Raw genomic sequence first — 24,365 nt, forward strand, 5'->3', positions numbered from 1 at the left:
AAACTGCTTGGCGAGGTAGTCTCCCTCCATCCCCGCGTTGTTGCAAGTTTCAACGAAGTGGGCAACGTGCTGTTTCGGGTTTCCCTTTCCATCAAATTGCATGAACTTTGGTGGTTGATAACCCCTCGGCATCCTTAAGGCGTCGATCTTCTTTGAATACGACTTTGAGTACAACCCGGAGGTATGTGAGCTCCCTTCGTACTGTGACTTGATGGTGTTGGTGATCATCTCCTGCAGTTGCTGGATAGAAAGAGATCCCATGAGTGCCGCTGCTTGGTCTGGCTTCGGCTTCGCATCGTTTTTCTCCACCTGAGGCTCCTCTTCTTCGTCATCTCCTCTTTAGTGGATCATTCTCTGGGTCGGGTTTATCGCCGTCCTGCGCCTCTAGTCGATTAACGAGTGCTGCAATTTGCAAGTCTTTTTCTTCCACAGTTCGGGTTAGCCTTGCGATCGCTTCATTCATTTGTGCCAGTTGTTCTTCGATGGAGGTAACGCCGATGGTCATGACTTGTGCAACCAATAAACGTGACTTTCCTTTAGACATCCAGGATGCTGACGAAGAATGTTGTTGGCTGTTTTGGGGTGTCATCTTGTGTGCCTCAGCAGCATGCTTCGGTGCCCTCAGCGAGGTCAGGTTGATGACAGACTTACACCTTTGATGCTCCCCTTGCTCTTTTAGCGGCACCAACTTTGAAGTGGCATGTTGAGGAGCGGTTGTGGCGCTAATGGATTGTCCATTTGCGGCAGAAGTGCTCAGGATCCATCCCTCAGTGGTTGCGAGAACGGCTTGTCCCTTACTTGATGCCATTGACTTTGAGGTGTGTTTGGATTCCTTGAACGGAGAAAGAGATGAGAGGTAGAGATTGTCCCACTGGGCGTGCCAATTTGTGAACACGGAAAATTCCTGAAACGAAAGAGACAAGAAACGACGTGCACAAACAAAATATTTGTATTTGATGATTTCGGGTTACAATCTCTCTTAAATTTGATCCTCTGATTCGATCTCCGTAAGGTGTGTTTTTGTGGATGTGTGATTGATCCAAAGGGCCGTTGGGCTTGATCTAAGGATGAACGTTCTTCAAGGGCCGTGGACTTTATCTTGAAGGTGGATTTGAGCGGATCTTCAAAGGGGCTTTTGGGCTTGATCTTTGAAGAACAGTGATGAACGGATCTTCAAGGGCTTTTGGGCTTGATCTTGAAGAACGGTTGGATGTGTGGATTTGTCGACGTTTTTGATCCAAAGGGCCGTTGGGGCTTGATCTTGGATGAACAGATGATGAACGATGGTGCTTTCTTCAAGGGCCGTCGGGGCTTGATCTTGAATTGGTGGATGGTTGATCCAAGGGCCGTTGGGGCTTGATCTTGGAAGAACGATGAACAAAGAACGAAGAACACTTTCTTCAAGGGCCGTCGGGGCTTGATCTTGAATTGGTGGATGATTGTTGATCCAAAGGGCCGTTGGGGCTTGATCTTGGAAGAACGATGAACGAAGAACACTTTCTTCAAGGGCCGTCGGGGCTTGATCTTGGAAGAACGATGAACGAAGAACGAAGAAGGCTTTCTTGATTCTTCGGGAACCTGGATGCTTGAGAGCTTCGGAGTTTCAGAGCTTCAGAGCTTCAAGGTGTAATATGAATTGGTCCCCTAAAATGAATGAAATGGGCTTGTATTTATAGAATTTTCCAAGGCCTAATTTTGAATATAATATCCCAGATGAAATAAGTCGTTTCTGCCAAGTGTTGACACGTGTCCTGTTTGATGACTTTTCCAACTTATTTCGATTTTTTGTTTAGACACACGTTACGTGTAAAATTTATGTAATACATGAGCGTTGACACTTTGATTTATCAGTCAACATTTATTTACCGAAATTTCGATGTCTACAGTTATATAAACTAAATTTTATGAATTAAATAACATAAAAATTGGTGATTTAATTATTACTTAAAATTTGATTAACGTGTTTATTTCTTATTGATAATGCATTATTTAATTTACAAAGTTAGTCTATAAATTTAGTCTACCTAGCATTATACTATATCTAATATTAGGCTAATGCCAAAGAAACTAAATGTGTATGTTAAATTTTGTAAACTAAATGATATAAGAGTTGATCATTGAATTATTAATTAAGTGTTGGTTAACATGTTTATTTCTTATTGATGACACATAATTTAGTTTATAAATTTAGTCTTCTTACCTTAATATTACTATCACATTCCAAACTCTTTTTAGGGTAATACTAGAGAGATTAAATTTGTAAACAAAACTTTATAAACTAAATGACATGGAAGTTAATGATTAGAATATTACTTAAGCGTTGATAAGCATGTTCATTTATATTAATATCACATCATTTAATTTACAAATTTAGTTTTCTATTACTCCTTTTAATGTTTTCTTTTTCCATTTTTTCTTTTTTTATTCACCTTTTACCATCAACTACTTGGTTCCTTTTTTTCCTATAAATTCTATCCCCAAACCCCTCAAAGTCCTCCTCTCTTTCCCCTTTTTCCTTGATCTTCCTCTCCTTCTGATTTTCTTAATCCTGCAACGCATTTCATCCATCTGGGTTTTCATCTCTCTGAGTTTTTCTCCCATTTGCTATTAAATTTGGGATTTTGGGTTCAAAATCCACAAAACCCATCTCCAAAAATACCAAATTCTCTGAAAGTTTCAAACTTTATGCTTCCCGGGAGCTTCTGAGATTGTTTCAGAAATACCCAAATTGTTGGTTCTTTTTAGAAGCTTTTATCTTAAATGCTGAACATTTTGGTCTTGATGTTTGAGATTGATGACTCCAGTTCTGAGTGAAACCCTTCTCTCCGAGTGCATGATAAATTCCACATACAGGCGCAGGACCCATTTAGTTCAATCCTTCTCTGTCGTCTTCCTTTACTGGCTTTATTACGTTTCATGATTTCACCTCCCATCAAACCCTACAATAATTATAGTAATTATAACTAATATTTCTACTTGTTTCTGTACTTTTTGAGTTTATTTTGTTTTTGGGTCCTGCAATAATCTCTCTCTCAGTTAATTTCTGTGAAAATCTGCCGAGTTTTTTCTGTGGTTTTTATCAATGGCTCCGTCCAGTGGGACATCTTCAGGCTCCTCCTCCATGAGTCATCAAAACTCAGGCTCTGAGGAAGACTTGATGGCTCTGATGGACCAGAGGAAGAGGAAGAGAATGGTTTCGAACCGCGAATCGGCTAGGCGGTCTAGGTTGAGGAAGCAGAAGCACTTGGATGATCTGACGGGCCAGATCAACCAACTGAAGAAGGAGAACCATCAGATCATCTCCAGCCTCAACATCACAAGCCAGCATTACATGAACATGGAGGCAGAGAACTCTGTTCTCAGAGCCCAAGCTGATGAGCTCAGCAGCAGATTGCAGTCCCTCAATGAGATTGCCAGTTTCTTGAATGCAAACAATGGTGGGCTCTATGCAGCTGCTGCAGATTCAAGCTGCTTCAATGAGCCTAATAGCAGTTTCTTCGACCCCTTGAATCTGTCAAATCTTAATCAGCCTATTATGGCCTCTGCAGATATGTTTCACTACTGATCGTGGTCGCGGTCGTGTTCGTGTTCAGGTTTATTCATTTATATTTGTGTCGTGTTCATGACGACTTACTGATACGATGCGTATGAGCTTCTTTGGATATTGGATCGATTGATAAAAACTAGAGAGAGAGGTGTGTAGTTTTATTTTACTAAGGAATAAATTTATGTGTTAAATGTAAAACAAAAGAGCCATGGTGTTGGCGTTGGTCTGTGAATGAGGGTTTTCCTATTTCTTTTTATTATAATATTCACTAAGTTCTCTTCAATTTGTCTTTCTCTCGCATGTATGTGTAGGAAATTTGTGCAACCCAATGGCATCACCTCTTTGTGTTTGACACAAACTCGTACTAAGGGTTTAGTCAAATTAAGTACGAGCTTGAGTTAAATTACTAGAGTAACGTATTTCGTCCGTAGTCAGCATTTTAAGTTTAAATTGTTTTATTAAAATTTAGATAAATTTAGTATAGAAAATTGTTATTAGTATTTCGAAAATCTTATTTTGATCTCCAAACTTTCTATAATTAGAAAGAAAAATACACTTGTGAAGAGTGTAAATCAAGATTTTTGGAGTGCTAATAACAGTTCTCTTAGGGTGCGTTTGTTGCACCGGACTATCTCGGACTGCACTAGCTTAAGGGATTCAGTTGGACTGGCTTGGCATGGACTAAGCAGGACAAGAATAGTGAAACGTTTGATACAGTGTTGGACTAAGTCATGAACTAAATTATTTTTAGAATCTAAATATTTTTTTACTACTTTTTAATTATTTTATTACTTTTGATTCAAATATTTTCACCGGCTCAATCTAGAGAGTTCCATAAACGGCATGATCTCCAGATTTCCCCAAAAAAATCCCAGACCACTGATTTTCTTTTTTTTTTTTTTTTTTGTCCATCAATGCCTGCAACAAATTCAAGCTTTTTCGTTTTGTTTCTTCTTCCTCTGCAACCAAAAATTGCCAAGGATGCTTGCTTTCCTTGGATCTTGATAGCCAATCTCCCAGCTTTCCTACCAACCAAACAAAATTAAACTCCAGAAACTAGGAGGAATTGAATCAAGGAAATCAAAAAATTAACCTCCAGAAGCTAGGAGGAATTGAATCAAGGAGTGCTAGAGTGAGATATTCCTGGAAGGTGAATCGAGGACGGGACTGCTAGAGCGGGACTGACAACGGAGAAAGTGGGATTTTCCTCGTTCGAAATTCTGGGTTCGAGGCGAGAGGGAGAGAGTGGTGTTGGGCTAACGGTGTGTCTCGCTGAAGTTGGGAGTGGTGGTGTGATGGTGGTGTGATGGTGGTTGTCGGTGCTCAAGAAAACAGAGAGCAGATAATGGATGAAAGGAGACGAGGACAGACCAGACAAAGGGCTTAGCAGTCCCATGCTCTGGGGGGGCTCTCACTAAGACCTCCTAGCGAGGAAGATAGTCGGAGCGAATCCCCTTTAATCACTTTAACTTTAGTCTGTGCACGCAATAAACACATGATTTCACTAATAGCTAATCCAATCTAGTCTAATGAAAGTTAGTGAGGCCAAACAAACACACACTTAGAGTATATATATTATTATTTTAAGAAGAAAAAGAAGTGGACGGAGAGATTAAATATTGACTTATGAATTTCAAACATTTTTAAAATGTCTTGATGCAATTATACATGGAAGCTTTTTTTTTTTTTTTTATATCAATAATGCACAATTCTGCCTACGCATCTTCAAGACTTTTTTTCTAATTTTTTGCTAAATTAGCTAATAAATAGTGTCAATAGCCAGAAAACTTAACTCAACTCCAATAACACTCTATTTTAAGATAACATTAATATTTAATTACTTTTTCAAGAGAGCTATAAGAGGAGAGAAAGAATTGAACAGTTGGAGAGTTTTAGTTTTTTCTAATTGTTCAATTTTAAATTCTCTCTCCTCCTTTATAAGTTTATGGAGTGACTATTCACTTTGTTAGTTTGAAGATTCATTTAAAGAGTCTCTTGGAGCAAGATTTGTTGGCTTTTTGCTAAAATAGTTAACAATGTTGTTTTATAGTCTTTTTAGGGCAACTCAAACACAGCCTTCACAAATATAACTTTTCAAATATAAGTTTGTAACTTACGTGACAAATTGAAGAGTAAAATTTGTTACTTCACAATCTTGTTTTCCAACAGACTTTATAAGTTTTAATATTGTATTATATACTATCTAAATAAGAAACAAGTTGTCCCACATATTCTGTTATATTGAATTAATTAATGGTGCGGGGGTAAGGGAGTTTGGATGAGGAGGGTATGGATAGGTGGCATGGGATTTTGCAGGGATTTTTAAAAGAGCGGGAGGAGTGGGGAATTTTTCATGTGAGTCTAGTTTAATGGCGGAGGCAGAAGCAGTGTGGGCGGCATTGTTGGCTTGTGTTGATATGGAATTTGATGTGGTTCAGATTGAATCAGATTCTAAGTGTCTTGTGGATATGATTAATGACAAGGTTCAACCAAATGTTGTAACTGAAGCTCTTTTTCTTTATATTCAATATGTGAAGCAGCAATTGGGGTCAGTGTATTTTATTTTTGCTCCTTGTATTTGTAATATGAAGTAGCCTCTTTTGCCTTACGAGAGGGGGCCTTTATGTCTGAGACTGTTTTGGGTTAGAATGGTTGTTTAATACTTTGAGTTTTAATGTAAACCTTTCAATTCGAATATAATGAAATTATTACCTTCGAAAAAAAAAAATTAATGGTAATTGTGAGAAAGGAAATTCTATGTTGCTCTACATATTTCTTTAAAATGTGAATTTAGCAATTCTCTTGGAGATGCTTCTGTGCTTTTATCTCTAAGGTTAGCAAATTGGAACCAACTGTTGGATGGGAAGTTTGAAAAGTAGACATTTTCTTTAACACAATCAAGATTGGAAGTTTGAAAAGTAGACATTTTCTTTAACAAAATCAAGATATTTATCCTTCCTTTTTCCTTTCAAAATTTAGAAATATTGTCACTTGAATAATGCTCGAACCGGCTTCAGGTAATTAAAATTCTTAAAGTCTCACGTGGGCTAAAAGTCTAACAAATTTCAAATTTTGGCATTCCCTTATTGGATAGGGTGGTTATTAATCTATAGTTTTTCTTACATAATCCACTTTAGACAAGGTGAAATCAAGAAAAATTAGCACCCCCCCTCGCGGAGATTCTCAAAGATAAGATCAGTATCAAAATTACCAATCATATTCATATGTGAAAGTTTCCAACCATCTTAGGCAAGAGATGGTGATTGATCTTTCTTGATCACGAATCTAGATCTCCTTCTCTTTTGCAGAACTTGTTATATGGAGCTTTCATAGCCAACCTTTTTTTTTTCTTTTTTCTGAGTTGTACCTGCATAGTTTTCATTGGTGAAAAATATATTTTGCCTTGTGAGGGGTGTAAAGTTTAATGGGTTAGGAAAGAACTCTTTGTTGTGCACTTGATTCCATTGCAGCTTTTGGACCACAAAGGTACTTAAATTAGAGTTTTGCATTTTAATTTTGATATTAATTTATTACACACTGAGTTAAAATAAAGGAAAATTCTACTCTGCTCTAGTGTATGACATACACCGAATGAATAAAGAGTTAAATGTTTAGCCAAGAGTCTAATAACCAATGATCCAATGACCAAGAATTTCAGTATATAATTTACACCAGTGCATCCTAGAAAAAAGTACCACAACTAATGCTTTTCTCCTCATGGAAGCTCAATTATAGGTCAAGTACTTCATATTATGATAACCCATACATGTCCTATGATGTGAGTCTCTCCATATTCTCTTTTCTAGGACTTTTTTGCAATGTAAATTTGCAAGTGATGAGAATGCATTTGTCGATCTGCAGTATATCATCATTGTTATCTATGTGAGTTAAACGTGAGGCATCTCTAATCAAGTGGAGATATATATCATTAGAACAAAACTATTTAAAACTGTTAGATCGATTAATTCTTCATTCTCTGTCGTAGTCTATATTAGTGGCAGTTTGTTGTATTAAGTTACAATTTTTTAGCAAAAGAAAGGAGTATGTCAATACAAACAATACGAAGCAAAATATTTAATTTAGGCAATATTTTGCTTATATGTTATTCTCACAAGATTTTAGACCTGATAATTTACTTTTCTTTGCAAGGGTAAAAGTAAAACCAACAATTGTGAATATGAGAGAAAGGCAAAATGATGAATGAAATATTAAAAAGAATAACAAAAGGGGAATTGTTATTAGCACTCCAAAAATTACATTTGGCACTCCAAACTTTCTATTATTAGAAAGAAAAAAATACATTTATAAAGAGTGTAGAATGAAATTTATGGAGTATTAATAACAATTCCCTAACCAAAGGTAATGGGTAATAAAACCAACTAAGTTAAAGTTAATAGAAACTTAAGATTGAATTATGGTTTAAGTCACCATGTGGGTGCAAGAAAAGCTCTAAAAAATTATAGAGTCACCAAGTGGGTGCAGGGAACCATTTTAGCACTGCAACTTCTGAAAGACATGTACACGATGAACTGAAGGCATCAGAAATAATGAAGTTATGGCTACAATATTAATTAATTTAATTAATTATACGAGATCTGCCTGCTAAACCAGCACAATTATCAAAATTAATGATAATCGCACTGTAAGCTTGTGCTTAGATGCTGCTTACATAATATTTGGAAACAAAACACTAATTAATCACATAATATTTGAGATGAGAAGGAGGCACACTTTCATTAATTTACTCTGATTTAATTAGGAAGAGAAGTTAAAAATATATATATATAAATAAAGTATATTCAATTTTTTTTTCTTTTTTATACAATAATATTTTACTCTAAGGAGATGGAAGGTTGAGTTAGGCCACACAATAGGTCATCTACGAAGCAAGCATCAAACTCAATATACGTCATCGTCATTCATGTGAGTCGAACTTGAGATGTTTCACTTATAATTGAAGAGGAACCTTACTAAATCACAGTATTGGTTGGTAAGTAACAGTTGCATTTCTTTAGATAGAATTTTCTCTTAATTCAAAAATAGTGGATTGACTTAGGATTCCAAGTAACTTGACAGGACACCACACAAATATAAAAAAGAAAAAGAAAAAGAAATTTTTATTGGCACTCCAAAAATCTCATTTTGAACTTCAAATTTTCTATAATTAGAAAGAAAAATACACTTATGAGGAGTGTAGAATGAGATTTTTAGAGTGCTAATAACAGTTCCCAAAAACAAAAGTGATGTTGTATTTTTTTGAATTACTTAAAGTATGTGTACACACTCAATTTTGATAAGTATTATTTAATTTTTCTTCTAAATATTGGCACATTGTATTAATGGCACATTTACGTAATCGTAATGAAAATAAGAGGAATTGAATTGAGGGGTTGGAATGAGGAGAAGTCAGAATCAGATTCCTGTTAAAACTGTTTACTTAAATGTTTTGGAATCGGAATAGAAATGACACTTATTCCATAAAACTGTTTACTAATTCAGCATAATCAGAATATAAACCAGTAAGATTACTAAAATACCCTTGTCCCAAATCAAGTATTTTATATACTTGAGTTAATAAAATTTGATATAATAGTAAGAAAAAAATTAAATTGCTTTTTTATTTCATAGACACACTAAATACTTTTGTTTATTTTTTATTTTTTATAAATTTAAGTATTTACTTTAATATTTAAATTTTCTCCCTCAAGTTGTAGTTTCTTCTCTTCGGCATATGCACGGAGTTGTGTATAATGTGAATGAGCATGGAGCTGTGCATAATGTGAATGAGTTTTAACGATAAGGACAAAATAAAGGGTAAAGTGAATAGTACTAGGATTGACTTTTTAGTGTTAAAATGTGGTTTTTTGTTAAAGTGAACAGTACTGGAAGCTTTTCGTTAAAGTTCCTAATAAAAAAAAAGTAAGGAGTTGTGCATAATTAAACTAGGGTTAATGGATTTTTAAATGATAGTCTCGGAAATAAAAAAAAGTAAGTAAGAGTATAATAGGAAGAGCAAATGCATTCCCGATTCCCTCACCCTCTTGGATATCAATTACCACATCCATAGAGGGAGTCCAACTCCTCCAATCCCAAGAATTGAATTCCATCGTGTGGGTCCCACACTTTTGATTCCTCCCAATTTTAATAAACACAAGTATAATCCGTAATTGGAATCGGATTCCTTATTCTCATTCTAATTACGAGTTAGTAAACACGTCCTAAGTTTCGAATATCCATCTTTTGTGTTGGTGTAAAAATAAAATAAAATAGAACTACTTTTTTTTTAGGGAAAAAATAGAACTACTTTAGATTAGAACATACATGGAAAAAGAAATAAAAAGAAGAAGGAAAAGGCAAAGGAAGATGCCGATTGGAAAATGGACTCCAATGCCTCCAACTTTATATTTTTTATTGGAATATTTGAAAATAGAGTCTCTCTCGTTTTCTTAAAGAAACAAACAAAAGAAGATACTTACCTTTTATCCTTTGCTTAAAGTCGAATCACCCAATTTGTCCTTTTAATCGACGTGAGTTCCACAGGCACTCATGCAACTCCCCTTTTGGGTTTGTTTAGACCAAATTCAATCTTGGGTTAAATGCTATTTTTTAGATTTTATTCCCCCTTCAAACTCAACTCAACACATGCTAAATATGTGAGCTAAAAGCTAAAAGTCAAACAAAAGCCAAATTTTCCTTAGGATTTAGCCCAGAAAATGGTGTGGGTACCATCAACGGGACCCCACCCACATGGGCATGTCTTCCATGATTTATTGAATTCAATGGCTAAGACCAAATATAATCAAATCTAACGGTAAAAGATCTAACAGTCCAAATTTAAATCCAACGGCTAAAATAATTAAAATTTTAATTTAACTCAAAATTCACCCAAATTTAGTGATTTTTCAATATTTATCGGAATTTAAATATTTGTAGATTAAAATGTTCATAAAATTAAATTATGATAGTTTACATATTTTTTTTTAAATTACTTTAAAAGAAAAAATTAGCCAAAAATTATTCTTTAATAATCTCAGGCTAAAAATTTCACATCCCCACCTAGGGCGGACCACTTCCTAGGCCCGCTCCACCATTGTAGCACGATATTGTCCGCTTTGGGTCCCGACCACGCCCTCACGGTTTTATTTCTGGGAACTCACGAGCAACTTCCCAGTGAGTCACCCATCATGAGAGTGCTCTGGCCACCTTCTTGCTTAACTTCGGAGTTTCGACGGAACTCGAAGCTATTGAGCTCCCAAAAGGCCTCGTGCTAGGTAGGGATGGGAATATACATTTAAGGATCACTCCCCTGGACGATGTGGGATGTAACAATCCACCCCCCTTAAGGGCCCGACGTCTTTGTTGGCACACTTCCGGCCAGGGATTGACTTTGATACCATTCAGATAAGCATCAATGTAAACCTCACAATTACCACTATCATCTAGAAGTGCTAGAACAGGTGCATGAGTGAGATAGTACTTCAGCTACTAGAAACATTGCTCACATTTATTATCCCACTCAAACTTAACATCCTTTCGAGTCAACCTCATCAATGGCAAGGCAATCATTGAAAAATCCTTAACGAACCATCTATAATAGCCTGCTAGGCCAAGAAAACTCTGTACCTCAATGACGGTTCGAGGTTGCTCCCAATTCTCTACAGCTGCCACTTTCTGAGAATCCACTTGAATGCCTTGAGCAGAAATGACATATCCCAAAAATGCCACTTGATTCAACCAAAATTCACATTTGCTAAACTTAGCGTATAGTTGGTGTTCCCTCAAACTGCTCAACACCAACTTCAGATGTCTATCATGCTCAGCCTTAGACTTAGAGTATACCAAAATATCATCAATGAAGACAATAACAAACATGTCCAAATATGGCTGAAATACTCAATTCATCAAGTCCATAAAAGCTGCTGGTGCATTAGTAATCCGAATGGCATCACAAGAAACTCATAATGACCATATTGAGTCCTGAATGCAGTTTTAGAGACATCTTCATTTTTAATCTTCAACTGGTAGTAACCTGACCTCAAATCGATCTTAGAAAATACACATGCACCTCTGAGTTGATCAAATAAATCATCTATACGAGGCAATGGATAACAGTTCTTAATGGTTACCTAATTCAGTTGCCTGTAATCAATGCACAGCCTTAAAGTTCCATCTTTCTTCCTCACAAATAAAACTGGAGCTCCCCAAGGTGAAGTACTAGGCTGAATAAAACCTTTATTCACTAACTCTTGCAACTGAACTTTCAATTCATTTAATTCAGCAGGAGCCATTCTATAAGGAGTTAAGGATATGGGATTCGTACCTGGAAGCAAATCAATAACAAACTCCACATCTCTATCTGGCGGCAATTCAGGCAAATCCTCAGGGAATACATTCGGAAAATATCTAACCACACGAACATCCTCTGCACTACTAGGAGCATCATCATTCAATACCACATGAGCCAAATATCCCTGACAACCTTTCGACAACAATCTCTTTGCTTTCATGGCTGAAATAATGTCATATCTCACCCCACTAGGCTCTCATGCAAATGTAATTTCAGGTGGATCCGGTGCTCCCTTATGTCGCAGGTGTAATATTAGGCATTTTGGGAAGCGTAGGAGAGTCAGTAGTGGATGCTTCACTTGTGGTCAGATGGGTCATAGGGCTGCTCAATGCCCTCAGAGTCAGCAGAGACCCCAACAACCTTCATTCTCACCACCTGCACCGACCCAACAAGCTTCAGGATCTGGTGGTTATACTCAGACTGGACGAGGAGGTGCCTACCACTATCAGGGCGACGCCGCTCCTTACACCTCAGGACAACAACAGTACTCTCAGGATCCTCAATATCATAGTGGGTACCCTCAGTATCAGCGAGGATCTATGTCTTATCAGCCACATTCAGCCGGAGGATCTCAGTGGTACCAAGGCGGACAGCCCCAGTAGGGAGAGATTGCTGCTAGTAGTGCAGGATCTTCGAGGCAGTCGGGTCAGCAGAGGCAGGGACGTGGTATTCATGCCAACATAGGTCGCAGTGGACGACAGCAGAATCAGGGGTGTATCCACAACATGTCACTACAAGATGCCCAGAATAATCCAGATTTAATAATGGGTACGTTAAATATTCTTGGTCATTTTGCTAGAGTATTGATTGATTGTGGTGCTACACATTCTGTTATTTCTCATACATTTGCTCAAGTGACGCAACCCCATCCTACACCTCTAGAATATAATTTAGAATTTTCCATGCCTAGAAGGGATAGATGTTTTGTGGATCAGGTATATCCAGGATGTCCAATGATAGTAGATGAAGTTATTATGTCGACTAATCTTATGTCGTTGGATATTATGGATTTTGATGTGATTTTGGGCACTGATTGGTTGCACTATAATTGTGCCAAGATAGATTGTTATGGAAGGACAATCACATTACCAATTGTAAGATCCCACCTTGCCCAGGGGAGTGATCCTTATATGTATATTCTCATCCCTACCTAGCATGAGGCCTTTTGGGAGCTCACTGGCTTCGGGTTCCATCGGAACTCCGAAGTTAAACGAGTAGAGCGCGAGAGCAATCCCATGATGGGTGACTCATTGGGAAGTTCTCGTGTGAGTTCCCAGAAACAAAACCGTGAGGGCGTAATTGGGGCCCAAAGCGGACAATATCGTGCTACGGTGGTGGAGCGGGTCCGGGATGTGGTGGACCTCGGGTAGGTATGTGACAAAAAAATTTAGGCCATAAGGGTTGGATTAGAAAAGTTGTTTATGGGCTAAAACCTAAGTGCCTGTTTGGTATCCTATTTGAAATTTTTTATCATTTCTCATAACATTTTTTAAAAACATTTCTTGAAAACAATTTTCTTTAAGACTCAAAAACTTGATTGGTTTGTAATTTAATTTTTTTTTAAATCTTACTATTTAAACTAGACAAAGAGATCTAAAAAGAGAGGTAGCAAGAAAGGGAGAAAGAGAAGAGAAGAGGAAATAAATTAAGAGATGATTGAAGAAAAGAGAAAGAAGAGAGGTTCGGATGAGATAGAGAGGAATAGGAGTGAGAGAAAGAACCAAAAGAATGAAGAGAGCAGATTGGAAGAAAGACGAAAAATGTTATAAAAAAAAGAGAAGAGAGAAAGAAGAAAAGAGAGATAGATTTGGAGTAAGAGGGGAGGAGGAAGAGAAAAGAAATGAGTGAGTTTAATCTAAAAAGTCACTTTTTATGTTTTTAAATAGTAGCCTATATTTTTTAGTTAATCTTGAATTTAGTTTTTTAAAATAGTTCTACCAAACAAATTTTTAAGGCCTAAAATTTGAAAATTGTTTTTGAGTTTAAAAAGTTGGATTCAAGTAAAATACCAAACAAATCCTAAATTTTTTAGGCTAAAAATTTTAGGTTTTAACCTAAGGATTGGAGGTCTTAGGGTGCTTTTCAACAATATTGAAAAACGTTTGTGTCAATATTTGACAACAAAAAATTGGAAGTAATTTAAGATAAAAAACATATCAAAGTCTATTTCACTAAGAGTTTTTTTCTTAATTTTTTTATTTACACCACTACCTATTTCATGAAGCATTTTGTCACGCACCTAGCGGGAACCTGCTAAGCTCTGTCGACAACTACAAAGACCTGTTGAGATTTGTCTGAACCTAGCCACAATTACCATTTACTGCGAGGAAAAGAAATCACAAGCTCTGAAACAATAACATCCAATCCCACATATTCGGCTCAAAATATACGAAAGGAATATGAACTCAATGTAACGAGGAACACGCAACGGAATTTCAATTAAATATAAAGGAGAAAAAGACGAATTAGTTGTATACCGTCAAAATTATGATCGAACCATTTCGGTCAACACATGGTACATACAACAATTAAGCAAAATATTTGTAGACCGTAGAAGATTCAGATCCAAGCAGTTGGATCCATATACGGGCACCAATTAAAGGCCGTTACCTTTCTTTTCCTATCAATTGCAATAAAGTCTAATCACCGAGTCTGCGCCGCTAGTGAATAACCATGGCTGCCTTGGATGGAACTTACAGTCCAATACACCTGCATACCAGTCAGGGAAAACAAAGATTTAGCTTTTATATAAAAGTTTTGAATGACGCTATGATACTGAGTTGACTATGCATTTGGCCTGCAACTATGCATGTTTTTCTCCTAACCCCTTAGCATTTTATCATATCTGAATTCTTGAGAAGGAGCCTTGAACACATAATACATTCTAAAAACATTCAAAGCCCATGGAAATATGTTTACGAAGGTAATCCGATGCCCAGCTTCAATAATCTTTCCGCACATGCACTAGCAGCATTCTATTATCTTTGTTAAACCACCCAACAGGACATAAAATAAAGAAAACTATAGGTCGCACCTCTCCCATTTGAGCTTGTATGACCTCGGAGTATTTCCAATGGAACAATAAGAGGGTTCTGGTTAAGATCTGAATAAACCATTCCATGAAAAACATAAGCAGTGCAGTCATCAGAGCATGTAGCAAACAGCGGGTACAAACGATGGAAAGATACATTGTTGATGTCCTTCTGATGCAACCTGATAAGTTTCAAAATGTCAGAAAAATATATGCATCCCCAGTAACAAGGCAAATGCTGAATAAAGTTGGTTTGGTGTTTGTCAAATAGTTAATGACTCGTCATATAGTATTAGACCTATCAAACAAATAACATCTTCCAAAAACCTGTGCACTCTGTGGGGTATATCAAAGTCTGTAACACTGGAAGTGAAGTAAAGCCAGCAGTTTGCAGGAAAGTATTATCCCCCTTCCTAAAAATACTAATCATCATAATAGTTTGCATCATCTACAAAATAAATGTGAAACATACTTGAGAGTTTTGTAAGGTTTAGATGAAAGGTCCATGTCGAACCAACATAATTTTCCTTCTCTGCTTCCCACAATTATATGATCACCTACATTAACAGTAAAATCCAGATATATCACAGTACAATTCGAGTACAACTGTAAAGAAGACGAGACAAACCAATTGAGTTGTACATAGTGCATAGAAATAGTGAAAATTAATGAATAATTAAAAATCTACCAGAAGGATGAACTGCAATAGAGGAGACTTCACGAAGTCCAGTCTCAAGCTTTTTGACAAGTTTTCCATCCTTCACCAGATCATAAACACGAATAATCTTTTTTGTTGAAATGAAGAAGAAAGACCTTGTAGGATGGAAAACTGAAGTAACTGCAACCCCATGCAACTTGAATGAAAGTGTCTGGGTAAACTTCTTAGAGAGCTTGTGTATAAAAATAGCTCTTGATTCACGTAAAGCCAAAGTCAAGAAAACCAAGGAGATGATAACTAACTTCGTATATCTTCATCTTTTTTTTGTATTACAATAAATTATTAACTTAATTGCAAATGATAATATAAAGAGAGAGCATCATGCAAAAAGGATATCCGCTGGCATCACTGTTGAAAGGTAGTCTCCTTTACGATGCCACTCTACTGAAGCCACGGTCTACAGGACCAACAAAGAAAACAGTTAAGAATCTTCATAGAAGACCATCCTTCCAATCTTGACTTAGAGCTAAGACACTCGTATACTCGAACCACCACAAATAAATTGATGAAGGAAAAGGCCAATGTACCTTGGAATGCCTTAATCTGATTCCCTCAAGTTTATCATCATGAAGCCAGCTTACACTGGATGCTGTTGTGCCCATATAAGCAATATGTTTTGCAAAGGTTAGATGTCATTCATTTGATAAATGATATTCAAGGCACTAACAATCTCACACTGACCAGAGTCGTCAGGCATGGGCATCTCAACAGAGAGAAGTTCTTTAGTTCTTTTCTGTACTTCTTCCGTCCCACAACCAGGGTTCAAAAGAAGTATGTCTTGTCCCCTAAAAAGATTGCGATAGTCATTTTACACATTCAAGTAACAAGATCCCCAGTGAAATAAATGTAAAGCAAAAATGAAACCAAAATATATTGAATGCATCCTTACGCCGAGACAGCCACTATAGAATGCTCAGGGTTAGGATTCCAAGCCACATATTTGACGGCTTCACCAATATCGCAGATTTTGACACATCTACCAGTTTCAACCTCCCAAATACGCAAAGTTCCATCCAATGAACCTGTAAGAACCACAGCAGATGATGAGATTTACATCCAATTTCAATTTCCTAACTGAAAGTAACAGAGAATTAAGCATGCCATTGATACCTGATGCAATCCACTGCCCTGAAGCTTCTACAGAGACTGATGTAACTGCATCCTCGTGGCCTCTATACTCAAGATAACATGCTACAGGGTAAGGCTTAAGTTCAGTTCGGCTTGGTAGCTTGGGCTTGAGAGATTCAGGGTCTATATTAAGCTGAAACATATAAATGATTCGTTGTGAATAAATTTAATCATTGCCCTCATATGACTAGAAGACCAGAATTAGATTGTACATTTTGAAAGATCTTGCAAAACTATCAAAACCTGACCCAATAATCACCAGGGAATCTTTCCCTCAAACAGGACTTTTCACTTACACGTTTCTTTCGGACTCTAGGGCACAAATATAGATCCAAACATCTCTCAAAGCATTCCTTCACAGCATTCTCATATGCAGGGATGCTTCTCATATTTGCAAACCTAACCAATATGATAATGGAGTGCGTGTTAGAAGTTGAACAATCATGGAGAGTAACAAATTAACATTAGTCCAAATTTCAATTCACAATCCATATTACCTTTTAGGTATAAATTTAGGACGGTCTTCTTCATACATTAACTGGTAAGAGTTGACCTCTTCTTGTGTTGGGATGTATTCTAAAGATGGATTGAAGGACTCCTCATGGCCTAAAAGAAAATTCCAATTTTAAGAGATCCATCAAGTTCCAAGATATTTCATGCAACCAAAAAGGAATTGCTCTCTATCTGATTTTTTTACAATCCTCAGAATGTGAATGAAAACTAATACCAGGCAACTTTGGCTTTGGTGCAGGAATGTAAGTTAGATGGTTATTCTTTTCCGTTGAATTAGAGTCATCTTCCCACAATGGATAAACACTTTCTTCATCTTCTTCTTCCTCTTTAGACTTTTTAGGCTTAATTAAACCCTTGCGAATGGCCAACTTAATCTTATTAACCTGTAGAGTTATCAAAAGAAGTTCAGAGCATGTAACACGAAGCCATCTTAAACTGGCAGAAAAAAGTCTGCTGGACTGAAAATAAAATAAAACTAAGGGAAAGGAAAAAGAAAGAAAGCACACAACAGGAGCAACACATTTAACATGCCTTACCAGTTTACTTTCTGATTTTGAAGGAATGAATCGTCTCTTGGGTTCAGGTGCATTTGACAGTGGATGCTTGGAGTCATCCCATTTAAACCAATCAACATACGGCTGCACTTGAAACATGGGGAATTTCACTTCAACTTTAATAAGAAATTCATTTGTATCAATAGAAGTATCATATTAATTAGAACCGGATAATTAGGATTTACAGACCGCATATGGATCAAAGTCACCATGTGGAGCCTTTCCTTCAAGTAGTCTACTAATCGATTTGATATCTTCTTTTGTCAGTTCTACTTCCTCATCGTTATATTCATCATAAATTTTGCGCCTGAATAGTAACAAAGCATACTAGAGTCACAAAAAAGAACATTCAAACATTCAAAACAAGAAGAAAAGGTAACAGAATAGATAATCAAACAATATACAAGACAGATGATCAAAAAACCATTTACTGTTTTAAACCATCTCTCATGATTGGGAAGGCTGAAGTGCGACCCAAGGTACAAGTCTTAGTCTGGACAACTTCTCATGCGAGTTTAATACTTGTGATTTCATTAAGAGAAGGAGGAACACTAGCTTGCTTGTCTGCATGCCAGTTGTAAATTCAGGCAGAAAGTGCAGAGCACTTTTTCCAGAATCAGTCTATGTTAGAAAAAATCACTGTGTTTTAGTTTGTGGTGAGAATTCAGTATGAGGATGCTGAGAAGGTGGATTTTCTCCGCCATAGAGTATGTTTCTGGGCATGTATATGGGCTTGGGTCTTTATAGAGTTCCAGAGAATTCCATACTTAGTAATAATTTCGGGTTGGAAGGCCACTGTTACTTAGCATTTTGATGTGATTGTATTATTAACTAATTGGCTGATAAAGAGATGTTCTATATTCGGTGGACATCTTGTTCTCTTTGAAACTATGAAAACTGGTTTCCAAACCAAAACAATAACTGAAAAAAGAAATGCAACATAGAAAATGGAGCATGTTACACTATATTCACCAAAATTCTACACTTAAACTTGCATGGAAATAGTTGATATTTAACATCTATCCTTTAAATAATTGATGGCTATCATGTTAGAGATAAAAGCGCACCAGTTCTTTGAATCGTCAGCACTAGCAAGAAAGGATTGCAACTTATCTTCTTTTTCCTTCTTCTTTATCTTCTTCCCTTTAATGTCATAACCAATATGTTTCTCATCCCGATACCACTCCAAGGGAACATCACCAACAGTATTTCGAGGAACCACCTATTAAAAACAGAAAAAAGGATGAAAAAGTCACTCCTTTCAGTGAATTCAGATAACCATACCATAACAAAATCACATGTAATTGTCAATAGACAACAACAACAGACCTCATCCTCAGATGAATCACTCTCCTCAACTCCCTCACCAAGTTCAGAGCTATCACTTTCATCATCATCATCACCAGAATCACTGGCCGCGCCATCATTGTCGCTTGTGTTGATAACACCCTGCCATGGTTATACTTGACAATATTAACACACACGCACACTCTCCAAACAACAAACTCGTTGGATCAAACCGGCGTCACTTTTCTACAAAACCATGAAAATTATACAAAACAACAGATGACATGGCATGGAAAATTATATCCTTCATCTTTAAACTCTTCTTTTTCTACGTATTTGCAGTTACCTCATCTCCAGAGGAATCACTCTCTTCGCCTTCTGAGTCCGAGTCTCTGATTGACGGATAATCCTCCGAATCCGATCCTTCCCCATCTGACATATCCTTGATTCTCATTGCATACAAAACCCAGTACTTGAAACAAAACAAAAAATAGAAAAATGTTAGGTTCTGTTGAAAAAATTTCAAAAAATATCCGCAAAAATATTAAAATTTCGACCCCCTCTGCAAAATTTCATGTATTCCAACAGCTATACTATCTCCATTCGATCTCAGCCAGTATTTAAATAATTGAATTTTCATATGAGAACCTAATGAAATTAAACCCTAAACAACGAAAAAAATCAAGTTTGTAGAAGAAATAAGCAGTGGGAATACATACAAATGTTTCCCAATGGCAGAGGCGGGATTCGAATTTGGGCAGGCTGATGAACTTGGAAGCTCCAAGACTAGAGGGACTGAGGAAGGCGACGCTCCTGAGGCGCGAGCGGAGTGCAGGAACGCTTATAACTAAAAATTATTATTTTTCCTTTTTCTTTGGGGGGTTTAGGGTTTAGGACGGGCCCGTGTGGCTTGTGTATGTTGTGGGAGGATATCAAAAAGTAAAAATGTATCGCTGTGCTAAAAAATAAAAAATTATCCCATAATATTGGTAAATTATATGTCCTATACTAATTTATTGCCCTCACTCATTACGTGTAAATATATCACTCTCCTCTTTAAAAATTGGTAGGATCACATGAAAAAGCACTGATATAAGAAAATTAGTGTTACAAATGCTAGACTTATAAACATAAAAAGTAATGTTAAATAGAAAATACAAACGCATCATAGATGCAATTAATTAGTGCTGACAGTCCCACATCTCTCCAGAAAGAAATAAAATTAAAATGCGTATACGATAAGCAAAAACATTAGCCCCCGGCAGATGAGTGATAGTTATTTGGTGTTTTTGGGAGATGATTCGGATGGGCTAAATGACACACCCGATCGAGGTTAAGGCATGCTGGCCGTCACGTGAGAGTGATGTAGCCAGGTGCACAGTGTGGAAGCGATAAAGATAGCAAATATACGAATAATTAAAAACCATATTACTAAAGTGCACTACTAAACAAAAGTGATAGGAGTTAATTACAACAGTGAACACTCCTAATTAGAGCATAAAGTCTAGGTTCAGTCTAGTAGGACAAGTACTAGTTACACAGTACCAGGTATGTCCTACTATTATTCAAATAGGTCATAAGTGCCGATGATCCCGAGCCACCGACAGCAAGCTTACTTAAAACCTGGAGGGGCCCAAAATAGAAAACGTGAGTGGGCAAAAACAAATGTTTTACAAATTCATTTCATTTATCAATATACTAACCTCTCGCTGTAAAACATGTAAAGTTTTCCCAGAATCAAGATATAAGCATATATATATATATATATATATATATATATATATATATATATATATATATATATCTGAAATCATATCAATTCAGTTCATGCTTCACATAATCATATTCATATGTATGCCATACCAAAATATAACAAAGTAAACAATCCTGGTAAAAATAATTTCATAGAAATGTGATACGTTAGCTGTAACTCATGTGGTAGTTTGTACGGCTGAATTCATAGCTCAAACTCAATCTAACCGGAGTCACTACTATGACCTATACGACAATATACTGCACATAAGTCGGAACCACTGAAAAGGGTCTGTACGACAAGATTGGGTGAAATATAATTATGCTCAATTCTATTCTCTCATAATAGCCGGGCGATAAATCGCTAATCACCTACGAGTCGGAACCATAAATAAAGTCAGTACGACAAGACTGTGCACTTAAATTGGATCCAATATGAGCATATAGTGTGGGAGGTGACGTAAATAAACAAGCATGTACTTCTCATCTCTGGCTAAATCACAATCATCCTAGGTGCAACTTTAAGAGCTCAACATTACTTAATCACACATCGCATATCACATCATCGATGATTCACATAACCAAACATAACTTACTTGAACTCACCTGTGCCTCCACAACACCACATTTATATATATATGCAACCATGCAATGCATATTCAAATTATAGAAGCATTTGGCATATTATTTCAAAGCATACTTTCCTTAAAAAATGCATTTCTGGGAAATATATCAAGTATATAAATATATACTGAAAACAAAAACCCACTCACTGATATGTCGAAGGGTCGTAGCTCCCGAGTCGCCCGTGGATACGCTCATCCTCGGGATAAGCTTCACCTATATGCGAATCAACTATAAAAACGTTATTTTTAAAGCATATAGGAAATACTAGCTAATAACTTCTCATAGATTGCCCAAAATGGGTATATGAATATACCACAGTGATCTACACAACCCCAGGATCATCCCTATATTTTTTGGATTATTTTTGGACCTCCCACGAGCCGGCAAGGGCACGGCAAAACGCGCCCCCACGCGCGGCCCAAACCTGACGGATTCCCAAACCACCGTTAGGGAATATTCTGTTAAACCTAACAGATTCCGTTACATTTGACTGACGGCGTGAGAATATTTGGTCAGACTTGACGAACTATTCTTCCATCTCCTACCTCTAGCTCCGGCAATCGTCGCCGGCGCCCGAAACTGGGCAAATTTTCCAACTTCTTATCTAGCTCATTTCTACACCATTTTTCATGCAATTACCATCAAAATGAAGTTTAAGAGGTAGAGAATTGCGTTATACCTCTTTCACACCTCGATTCACGTGAAATTACGTCGGAGAAACCCTCGAACTTCGACGACCTCTGCAAAGCTCTGTTTTCGAGCCTCCCGTGGTCCAAATCCTACCAACGATGCACTCCGAGCATCGTGAGGACCTCCTTAAGCTCACTGTGGTCCTAAAATTCACAAAAACTCAAGGGTTTAAAAGTTGATGAATAGTGCCCAAGTCAAAGGTCCACTTTCCGGGGTTTTCTGACGTCCAAAATCATTCCTATTTATGCCAAATCAAGCAAGAGGACTAAGAGATTACCTTTTAAGCCTTAGAACGGCTTGAAACCTCCATGAACTGGTTTGGTGTACTGTACACCCATGGCTCTCTTTCAAACTAGGGTTTCTCGAAGGTTTCCTCGCTAAAAACGGGTACCATTCGACTCGTAAGGATCCTAGGAACACATTGGAGACCTTAGAACCTTCGATCCGTGCAGATTTTGGGTTGTTTGTGTGTGTCCGTACGAGTAAGAGAGAGGGAGAGTGTGAACCGAGAAGGAGAGAGAGAGAGAGAGATGTCCACGGGATAGAGAGAGAGAACGTATGTGTGTGGTCCAAACATGCACACTAATCACAATTCTTTAAGCTTTTAATTCTAATTAGGTCCAATTAGTTAGGAATAGAACCAATTGACCCAATTTCTTCATTCGAAACACAACACACATCCAACGCTCAAGGATAAATCTGTCTTTTCACAATCACGATAATTAATCTTCGGGACAGGCTGTGACACTAAAAGTGTTTTGGGACAACCAATTACTTCTGACTACATTAAGCCAAAAAAAAAAAAATTAAAGTGTTTATAAATTATTGAAGCATTTCATGGAGAAACACTTCCTAGTACTTTTTAGAAATCACTTGAATATTTTCATATTTATAATATAAGCATGTAAAAGCACTTATCCATTGTGTGACTTAGCTGAATTCCCTCTCCCTTTAAAAAAAAAAGCACTTTATGAACAGAAGTGTTGTATAGAGAAACACGTAGTAGTCCCATGGTGCCAAATTTGACGGGCTCACCAGATAGAAAAGTAACTGGCCCAAGATGTTCTATTTTCAAAACTTAGAAAGAAAAAGAAAAAGACGCCGGTTGAGCTCAATCTCGAACTGTAAATTCACATATAATCTAAACATGTCTTGTTTGCAGTTATTTTGCACTTAACCGCTTACACAGCGACATCAGTTCACACAATGTACCCATCCCGTCCCTCTCTCCTTGCGTGAACAGTCTTGCACCTCTACTCTCCAAATTTCTGGGCTCGTCCAGCCATAGACTTGTCTCATCCTCGTCGGACAGCCTTCAAAATGCAGGCCACCCGCTACCCAGGTGAGCGGATCAAAGTCAGAAAGTCTCACACCACCGCTGGTTTCGAGCCTTTTTTCGGCCTTTCCAGCTATTTTTCGACGACGACTCGATGAATAAATTTATTGCTTTTTATGGAATTTTTATTCCCTATGGTTTTAGTCGTTGAGGTCTGAATTTTAAATACTGCTCTGTTTAGTTGCTCGGAAAGTAGAGGAAAATTCAAAGAAGAAAACGAAATTATGTTGTTTCCTGTAAAATCACTTAACCATATAATCAATTTTCGAAATTCAGATTAATGGGATTTAGCATGCTAAATATTACATGATTACTAATTGGATAGCTGAAAATCATGAACAAAGTCAAATTTCATAAACTTGAAAACTGTTATAATTTAGGCACATGTTAAACTCCTAATTGATAAAATCACCATTATTTTTTGCGATAAAATCAAAGTAATTTGTGTTTCCTTCTCTCTTTTAATATTTGATATAACTTTGTACTGAAACAGAGCTAGCTTAAATAATTATATTTGATCCATTGAACTGATTTTGTGCTCTTTTTTTTGGGGATAAAGCTTAAAAATTTAAGCCAGAAAATTTTAAGTCATATCCTAGAAACTGTTTTTCTCCTCCAATCCTTAGACCATCTCCAACCCTTGGCCTAAAACCGAAAATTTTTAGCCCAGAAATTGTAGGTTTTAACCAAAAAACAGTTTTTCGGCTCCAACCCTTCTAGCCTAAAATTTTAGCCTCAGATTACTAAAGAATGAATTTAGGCTATTTTTTTTAAATTAACTTAAAAAAAATTCTGTAGACCGTCTTAAATTATTTTTATGAACATTTTAACCTAA

The 24,365-nt window shown here is 36.8% G+C and overlaps 2 protein-coding genes across 2 annotated transcripts; one reads left to right on the top strand and one right to left on the bottom strand.

Moving 5' to 3' along the window:
* The first annotated feature begins 2,478 nt into the window (after positions 1 to 2,478).
* On the top strand, positions 2,479 to 3,830 carry LOC103413206 (bZIP transcription factor 11-like). The gene has a single exon (XM_008351691.4). It carries the CDS (start codon positions 3,083 to 3,085, stop codon positions 3,563 to 3,565), a length of 483 nt encoding a protein of 160 aa, XP_008349913.1. The 5' UTR covers positions 2,479 to 3,082; the 3' UTR covers positions 3,566 to 3,830.
* A 10,475-nt stretch (positions 3,831 to 14,305) lies between these two features.
* Positions 14,306 to 20,219, bottom strand: LOC103448421 (ribosome biogenesis protein BOP1 homolog). Its single transcript, XM_008387689.4, has 18 exons — positions 19,845 to 20,219; positions 19,472 to 19,597; positions 19,168 to 19,287; positions 18,906 to 19,060; positions 18,028 to 18,145; positions 17,821 to 17,922; positions 17,499 to 17,667; positions 17,269 to 17,377; positions 17,068 to 17,170; positions 16,754 to 16,904; positions 16,533 to 16,665; positions 16,325 to 16,428; positions 16,171 to 16,232; positions 15,980 to 16,040; positions 15,614 to 15,844; positions 15,398 to 15,482; positions 14,929 to 15,107; positions 14,306 to 14,603 (listed from the first exon to the last, which is right to left on the bottom strand). Exons 2-18 carry the CDS (start codon positions 19,577 to 19,579, stop codon positions 14,518 to 14,520), a joined length of 2,076 nt encoding a protein of 691 aa, XP_008385911.1. The 5' UTR covers positions 19,580 to 19,597; positions 19,845 to 20,219; the 3' UTR covers positions 14,306 to 14,517.
* Positions 20,220 to 24,365: the final 4,146 nt, after the last annotated feature.

Source organism: Malus domestica, chromosome 05, assembly GCF_042453785.1.
Source record: "Malus domestica chromosome 05, GDT2T_hap1".
Classification (NCBI taxonomy): domain Eukaryota; kingdom Viridiplantae; phylum Streptophyta; class Magnoliopsida; order Rosales; family Rosaceae; genus Malus; species Malus domestica.